At 43.4% G+C, this 8,968-nt stretch overlaps 1 protein-coding gene across 1 annotated transcript in view; it reads left to right on the top strand.

The window, feature by feature from the left end:
• SLC4A10 (solute carrier family 4, sodium bicarbonate transporter, member 10) overlaps positions 1-8,968 on the top strand; it is a 158,562-nt gene that overhangs the window by 128,134 nt on the left and 21,460 nt on the right. Inside the window, exons 17-19 of the mRNA XM_015408603.1 lie at positions 1,522-1,683; positions 5,272-5,385; positions 6,495-6,656. Coding sequence (XP_015264089.1) covers positions 1,522-1,683; positions 5,272-5,385; positions 6,495-6,656 — 438 coding nt within the window. The remainder of the gene's footprint in view (positions 1-1,521; positions 1,684-5,271; positions 5,386-6,494; positions 6,657-8,968) is intronic.

The raw sequence follows: 8,968 nt of genomic DNA, 5'->3' as shown, positions 1-8,968 counted from the left end.
GGAGGCAGACTGGGGGGGAGGGTTGAGATCTGCAGTGGGGAGCGGAATTGGCGGAAATCACTTGTCCCTTTTCCACAAATGGTAACAGGAGGAACTACATGGTTGGATACATGCATGTTGTTCACACACTGAGGGGAGAAGAACGCAGTCAAATATTCAACACTATTCAATATAAGTAAGCTCCATTTAGAGAAAATGTGTGCATTTTGTGGTAATCTTGGTAGATTTGTTTCTGCTGTATGAGTTTGACCATCTTTATATGATGCATTGGTAGTTACGATCCAAAATAGTCTTGCACAAGAAGAAGACTAGAACCGTAATTCTGAGGTTCTGAGTGGTTGTGCTTAAGGATCTGCTTTTTAAATTCTGCTGTAATAGTTCTTTCATATCCACATGTGACAAAGCGTCACTGTCTTGCATGAGCAAGTGTAAGTTAGTGATGGCTGAGGAAGGCTATGGCTGAGAAAGACCTTAGTGTGCATCCTAAACTAAATTTAAATGGTTTTTAATTGCTTGTATATGCTTGTATATGCCGCGTGATGGAGTGAGCTCCCATCTCTGGCTCCAGCTCCTGCCAACCTAGCAGTTCGAAAGCAAGAAATTGCAAGTAGAAACGGCTTGGAAACGGAGATGAGCACCGCCCCCTAGAGTTAAATTTGACTAACCTTCAGGCAAGGGGAACCTTTATCTTATATGGCATGAACTAATAAAAGATTTCTCAGATCTGTTCTGCTAATGGTATTGCTTTCCTTGGGGACAAGGAAGCTTCTGTAACGCAAGAAACATTTCCGTCAGCCACAGAGCCTCTTGCACCAGAGGAAAATTCCAGCATTAGCATGATAGATCTGCAGGATCCAACCCACCAATTTTCACTGATCTTAGTGAGCAATTTTATCTTCATGTATAATAGCCACAAGTAATGTGTACAGATCATGTATTAACATTTTGAAACAGACATCAAGCGATAAAAGTATATGGAAACACAGAGAGAGAGGTACATGGAAACATACAGTCCATATGGTGCACATGTTTCAAAACATGTTTGTCACATCCACAGATTATGGTTTTTTTAAAAAAAAAACTGTACATGTTAAACAGTTTAAGCTACAGTCCTAAGGACACTTTCCTGCATGTGAACTCGATGGAATAACACAGGACTTTTTTCTGCTGAGGATTTCTCCCTTATATGTGTACCTATAACATGTATGGAATGAACAGTGTGTATAGTGGTTACAGTATTAGACTGGGATCTGGGAGATGTGGGTTCAGGCCTCACCCTTCTCAATGGGGTCCTTGGAACCTCCATTTTCCATAAGTGTAATGCCTCACAGTGCTGTTGTGAGGATAAATTAGGGAAGGAAGAGTTCCTTGAAGGATGGTGAGATAAAAATCTATTAAGGTAGATTTGGATATTTAAAGTGAATGTCAATAATGACCAATGAAACAATTGATCCAGTCTTGTTTATCTATCACTATTTTCAGTCATAGGAATATAAAACATGTCTTTACTTTCCATGTTAGCAATGTAGGTGGTATCAAGGGAAATTTATAGGACGAGCCTGTGGACACGAAGGTCCTTATGTCCCAGATGTTCTCTTCTGGTCAGTCATCTTATTCTTTTCTACAGTTACAATGTCATCCACACTGAAGCAGTTCAAGACCAGTCGCTATTTCCCAACCAAGGTAACCTGGATATATATTTTTTAAATATGAATCTTGTTGCCAACACAGGATATTGTCTGTTGCTCTCAATATCAATAACTAAGCTATTATTCAGGTGGGGTAGCCATGTTGGTCTGTAGCAGCAGAACAAAGTTTGAATCCAGTGGCGCCTTTAAGACCAACCAAGTTTTATTTAAGGTGTAAGCTTTCGTGTGCAAGCACACTTCCTCAGACAAATTGAAACAACATTTATTCAAGCCTTACATACAGGAAGATCGGGTGTGTGTGTGTGCGAAAGCATCAGGAAGGACCAGTCAGAGGCATGTGAAGCTGAGATTGGATCAAGTCGAAGAATGGCAGCAAATTAACACACAAGTATGAGAGCTAACAAACAGATGTGAGAATGAAGCCTGACTCTAGCAGCACCCCCAAGATCAACCAAGCTCAAACCTGGGTACATGTGAGAGCAGATGTAGATGCACACTTCTTCAAATATACAGACAGAGATTTCCTGAAATATTACATCCAGGTAGAGGGGCCTAGTTGCCAGGAAGAGCTAATTAGAGTCAAGATGCATAAGTAAGTGAGCAATAAACACATCTAAGATTGGAATAACACATTTGGTAAGACATGTAAACAGCAGCAAATTGGCATACAGATAATAAAGAATTTAACAATATTGGCATTAGTGGAGTCAAAATTATGTTTTGTAATATTTCTCTTTTTTTGCCATTTATGAATAATGGCTTGGATCCTACAGCTCCACTCTGCTAACTGCAGGGCTTTCATCCAGCAGAAGAGTCTTTTGTGCCGCTAGATCAGCCCCTTTTGTGCCTTAAGAAAACTTAGTGTTTAATGGAGTCGCTTCCTAGGATTCAACCCAATGCATTGCTATTCGTGAGGCGGAGGTTCTCCTGAGAGAGGAGATAACGCGTCTGCTACTGCTTCTTTCCTGCCTAGAGCAAAATATTCAAGCAGTGTGTGTTGAATCAGGAACGGCAATGTGTGTTACGATTGGATCCTAATGTGTAAAAAGAAAGAACTCTGTCACAATACAAATTAACAATTCCTTAGACATTTTTGCACTTGAAACCGAAAGTCCAAATGGTGCCTCCCCACTGTGAACCTCCGCTCATTTTAAATGGCTGACAGAGATGAAAACAAAATGTGTTCCCTTCTGCCTGCTGAAGTGGAAAGGCCTTCCATGGCAAGGCCGCCCATGCATTTCACCCACTCTGTGTGCTGTGCACATATAACTCCCGCTCAGCACCTGCCTGAGTTTTGTTACTCTGCCGCAAAGCTCATTTCTCAAAGGCGCTGTTTTCTAATGCTTTAAAACCACACCGCCTTGTGTAGCTCACAATATACGGCAGCACCACCTTGTGTAGCTCACAATATACAGCAGCACCGAGGTGTCACTGTGCCCCATTCATCCAGCTGAAAAGACATATTAAATTTTAAAGAAACCCACATCCCCCAAATCTGTCTCTCTGGCACAAGAAATTCTGGAACTTTTACATCATGGCTAAAATAACACTTAACACCTCTCCACTAGCCTCTGCTTCAAGTCTTACTAACTTTTCTGCTACTTGGCTCCCAATATTAGACTACTTAACAACACAAGATGAAATACTTAGTATAATGAATCAACTACATTTATGGTGACAATATAAGAATCATGTAGCTTAGTTTCTCTTTCTCTTCTCTCCTGATTTATTTGTTTTCCTCTTCCTTTCTCTTATTTTCCCCCTTCCCCTCTATATTATCAAGTATACTTCTGCTCCATTGACAGTAGTTAGGACTCAATTTTGTAATTGTTATACCAGTTATTGTTACATTCTTAAGCCTTTGTATTTCATATTTATCTTTCAATAAAATGTTAACACATTTTAAAGAAAAAAACTTATGGGTACTTTCACACACACTGCATAAGGCACTTTTAATCCACTTCTAGTGCACTTTACAACTGGATTTTACTGTGTGAAATGGCAAAATCCACTTGTGAACGGTCACTGGAGTGGATTAAAATTGCATTGTTTAGCATACGTGAAAGCGTCTTAACTGACGTGTCAGTTTTAAATGTATCAGCCATGGTTATGTGCTGCTATTCAGTATGGACAACTAGTCTTATCATGTCTCTTGCTGTGGCTTGAGACCTCCCAGCATCTGTGTGCTGCCCCACTGCTGTTCAGAACGGCAGCAGAGGAAAATGGGGGGGGGGGAGACCTGTCATGCTAATGGTGCAACCCCACTTCCAGTGCGAACCTGGAAGTGAGTCAACCGGTTTGGCATGTTGCTCTCCTGAAAACGCTATGGTTTTAGATCCTATAGTGTCATGCCAACACTGTAACATCACTTCCAGGTTTATGCTGAAGTGACATTTTGCCGTCACCTCCCGCTCCCTCTCCCATTGGCTGCCAGCCCTACAGAGAACTGTGTTAAGGGCACTAGTTCTGTAAGCCTAGACGCCTGTTTAAATTGTAGTTCTGCACTGCTACTTCTTCAAAACAAGACCAGCTTCAGTTTTCAGAGGGCCTTCGACAAATGCTGTCCAGTGCACTGCCGGGCCACTCCCTCTGCCCCCCCTCCCCACTTTATCTATGTATCTGTCTGTTGCTTTTAATGTCTATATTGTGTTTTACATTTTTAAATTGTATTTATTGTATTACTGACATGACGCTACTTGCCCTGAGCCCACTCGCCAGATGGGTGGGCTATAAATACAAATAATAAATCAGCAAGTCAGGACAGAAAGGAGTTGGAGAGGTACTGTTCTGCTCTCTCCACTGTTTCCCTGACCAGGAAACGGGAGGGTGTCCCGGAGGCCTCTGTGACATTGCAGGGGCTTCAGGAACATCTCCGGTTTCCCAGATATGGGATCTCTTATATGAGTGTGGCTGTCTGAGAGTCTTACCCATGGCACCCGTCATAACAGGAAAGGAAAGCTCTTCCCACATGCCCCTGTCACAGTCTCCCATTTCCTAGGAGCGGGTGAGCCAAGCATCTCTGATCAGCGGGGAGTCCACTGCTGGCTCATGGCCATTAGCATGCACATCTCCAGACACCTTTCAGGTGCCCCACCCTTTAATGCTTGCTTCAAAATGTCTGTCATCCACAGCTCAAGCAGCGCTTGTAGATTTCCCTTCTACTTTTCTCCTCTAAACAGATGAGCAGGGAGTCCAGTGTTCCCTCTAAGCTGAGTTAGTGTGAACTAGCTCACAGTTCTTTAGCCTCCAGCTCACACATTTTTGTCTTAGCTCAGGAAGGATGGGTCCAGAGCAAACTAATTTATGCAGTAGTCAAATTGTTTGCTCACAACTTTAATGCCAGTGGCTCACAAAGTAGAATTGTTGCTCACCAGACGCCACAGCTTAGAGGGAGCATTGGCAGGGACTGTTTTCTTACTCTTTTTTTCTCTCTCTTCCCAAATAGAGGTTCCATAAGGACATGTGGGTTCCTAGTACTGGTTGCAGGGTCTGTATGCCATAGGCTTGTGCTCATGTTTCAGTCTGGGGGGTGTACTTGCAGATCTCTCCTCAGTAGTAGGTTAGGATGTTCTGTTTAAAGTATGTGTCTTCTTGTCACTGACAACAGGCTTCATATTTCCAGGTACGGTCCATAGTCAGTGACTTTGCTGTCTTTCTCACCATCCTGTCCATGGTTTTAGTTGACTATGCCCTTGGGATTCCATCGCCAAAGCTTCAGGTTCCCAATGCTTTTAAGGTAATTCTGCATCCGATTGTACTAGTTTTGAATGACTAAAAGTTATTCCTTTCTGAAACAAATCAACATGTCAGCGAGACAAGCATATCTGATATGCAGATCACAATTTATGTAGAAAGAGGATTCAGAAAGATTAAGCTGAACTAGGAACCACTGTAGAAAAAGATATCATGTGTAGACTAATGATGAGCTACTTGATATGGAAAGGCTTTCTGCACTCAGTTGTCTGATGCTGAGCCCTCTGAGTTCTCAGCACCAGGTTAAAAGATTTCTGTTTTCCCTAGGTTAATTGACTGTTATATTACATGTGTAGATTATTTCCACCTTTGTTTATACTATCTGTTTTCAGTGAGGCTGCTGGGCCCAGTCGATTAACACATTACTATTTTAAGATATGTTGCTACCTACTTTTATTTAATTTCTCTTTCACCTACCTCACAGGGTGTCTGTTGTGGGGAGAGGAAGGGAAAGGAGTTTGTAAGCTGCTCTGAGACTCCTTTGGGTAGTGAAGGGTGGGGTATAAATCCAATTTTTTATTTTTATTATTATTATCATCATCATCATTATTATTATCATTATCATTATTATCATTATCATTATTATCATTATTATTATTACATTACTTTTTTAAAAAGTATTTCTGCTGAGGGTTATTTACGTTCATGAGCCTTCCTGGTTGTTTTATATAATGAGTTATATGGTTTTACTTGGTTATTGTTATTTTGGGTTTTATTTGAAGCCACCTCAAGAACAAAAATTGGCAATGAATGCGGGATATAAATGAATAGGTTTATTATGTGCATTATTCCCCCCCTTCTCAGTGCCTTTTCCCATTATTCCCCCCCCCCCCCAATCTCAGACCATCAAGCCATCATGTGGCAGAACTGGATGTTTGTGCAAAGGATTTCAGAGAAAATTTAGCAACGTCTCATAGAAAGATATACAATAAGTGTGACTTACTACACAATGTATTGTGCTTTTAACTTGTAATCTTGTCTGTGTTAGAGGGAATATATGCTTGTTAGATTGTCTCACAGGCCTCTACTGATGTTCTGTGCAATTTTGGTTTAATGACCTTCTCTTATTCATCATTGCTTTTGTTCTCCTAGCCCACCAGAGATGATCGCGGCTGGTTTGTCACACCATTGGGGCCCAATCCTTGGTGGACTGTGCTAGCTGCTGGAATTCCAGCTCTGCTTTGTACAATTCTTATATTTATGGACCAGCAGATTACAGCTGTTATAATAAATAGAAAAGAGCACAAGCTAAAGGTAAGCTAGTCAACTCGCAAAATCAATGACCTATTCCCCAAAAACAGTTGTTCTGCCCTCAGTCTCCCATTCCCCCCCCCCCAGTTGTACTGCTCAATTTCCCACTATTTGCTGCATGGCTGCATTTTGACCCACATCTCCCCCTGATTTCCCCCACATCTTCTTGGTCCTCAAAAATAAAAACAAGAAGACATAGAAAACAAGAGGAAAATGGGGGGGGGGGGATGTGGGTCAAAATGCGGCCATGCAGCAAATAGTGGGAAATTTATCAGTACATCCAGGGGAAAGGGGAGACCTAGGGCGGAACAACTGCTTTTGCGGAATTGGTCAACAGTTTTCTTCAATACCTCTTCTGATACACATTGACACACTTTCCCCAACCCAAGTGTTCACTGTGAGTGGAAACAATTTGATGTGTGCAACATAACTAGCCCCTTATTGAAGTGAAAAAAGAAGATTCTTCATGCAGGAGTGCTGTATATGCACCAAAACATGCTGGCAGGCCCTTGAAAATGCAAAACAAAAGTAGCGATCTAGAAACCCAAGGTGATACCCATTTTAATGTTAAGTACATACTCAACTGCTGAAATGAATTTGCCTAGGACACCATTTTTGTTATTGGCCAGTGTTGCCCGGGGGGGGGGGGAAGTAATTTTAGTCATGCATTTCATTTTCTGCATAACTCTTGTTCACCCACCCTCAATGCCTAGGATCAGAGGTCATTTCGGGGGGGATCGTGGAGGAACACAGTTCCCCCGGGTGAGGTGTGGGGGGCGGGGCACATGACGAAGCCCTGCCCCCTGCTTCCGGCCGCCCTGCTTCCGGCCCTCATTCAGCCAGGAGGAGGCAGGAGAAGAGGGAGGGTAAGTTGCTTCCTCCCCGCCTCTCCCCACCCCTGCCTGCCTGGGGCCAGGGAGAGCCTTGGCGGGGCTTCCTCACACTCCCGCCGGCCTTGCAGGTCCACCGCCGGGCCCCTGATGTCAGGGGGTGTGGCATATGCTAATGAGTTATGCTAATGAGTTCCCCTAGCTCTTTTTCTACGAAACGACCCCTGCCTAGGATAGGTTACGTTAGAACACAGACAATGGGTTGGATCCTGCAGTTCGTTAGTAGAATGTGCTGTCAGCCTTCCTGGGTTTCTTCTCCTCACAGCAATCCTTCCCAACCCTGAGAAAGTTCATTCCCAGGGCTGTGGGACCTGTGCGGATTCATAGCCATATGAAATAGGAGGCTGCAGTGTGGAGAGGAAAGAGGACACTGTGCAGAGCTCGGCTGACAAAAGAGGAAGAAGGCAGTGATTTGTCCTCTCCCTCCTCCCTTACTGTAGCTTCCCGACCTGGCAGCTGTTACTCCATACAAGTCCTGCAACTAGGGGTGCCAGCCTCCAGGTGGCGGCCAGAGATCATCTGGGATTACAACTGATCTCCAGGCAACTGGAGAAAATGGCCACTCTGGAAGGTGGACTCTGTGACATTATACCTCACTGCAGTCACTCCCCTCCTCGAGTCCCACCCTTCTCAGGCTCCATCCCAAAATCTCCAGGTACTTCTCAGCCTGGATCTGGCAACCCTACCTGCAGCACCATTAATAAATTTTCTGGTTGTCGGAAAGGACTGTGGGGTCAAAGGCAGTCTTCGTGATTCAGGGGCCCTGGGCAAAAGAAGGATGGAATCCTCACATCCTCTTTATTCCCACTCAGAGCAAAAATAAAGCTACTAATTTTCACAAGGCATGTCCCTTCAGAAATGCAATGTAGTTTGCAACTTGATGGTCCTTCTTCTCCCTCTGTTTCTGCGGTGGCCTAGGAGTTACTGCTGCTGGTGGTTTCAGCCAACTGTTCGGCTGCTGCCAGCACTGCTGCTTACTTTTGAAGAACATAGTAGCTTTTCGTAAAGTTTCATGGAATTTCTTCTCTGCCTCCCCCCCATTTTTTTCTGCCCTACTTAGACGACTCTATTTCATTGCTTCTGGCTGACCTCAGCTAGGTAGACTATAACCTAATATTAGCTAGAGTGGTGATGTGTGTGCATCATTTTTGAAAAATGACAATTGTGGCGGATGAATAGCACTAGCTAGAGTGATCACCTGTGGGTATAACTTTTAAGAATTATGAGTGGGAGTGGAATAGCTCAGAACTACTTGCCAGAATGTTTTGCTATCAGAGAAAATTTCAATAAATGAAAACCATTACCAGATTTTTCCTTTCCGTGCACAGAGTGATGTACTTAATGGATTCTTCCATAGGTCATAGTGTATCACCCCCACTACCTGCTGCCCCCCTCTCCAGTGCAGGGCCTGGGGAAATAGCCCAG

This window comes from Gekko japonicus, unplaced genomic scaffold (assembly GCF_001447785.1).
Source record: "Gekko japonicus isolate JY-2015 unplaced genomic scaffold, Gekko_japonicus_V1.1 scaffold1550, whole genome shotgun sequence".
NCBI classification, from domain to species: domain Eukaryota; kingdom Metazoa; phylum Chordata; class Lepidosauria; order Squamata; family Gekkonidae; genus Gekko; species Gekko japonicus.
The sequence above is the reverse complement of the archived record's forward strand: the minus strand, read 5'-3'. Positions and strand labels throughout refer to the sequence as shown.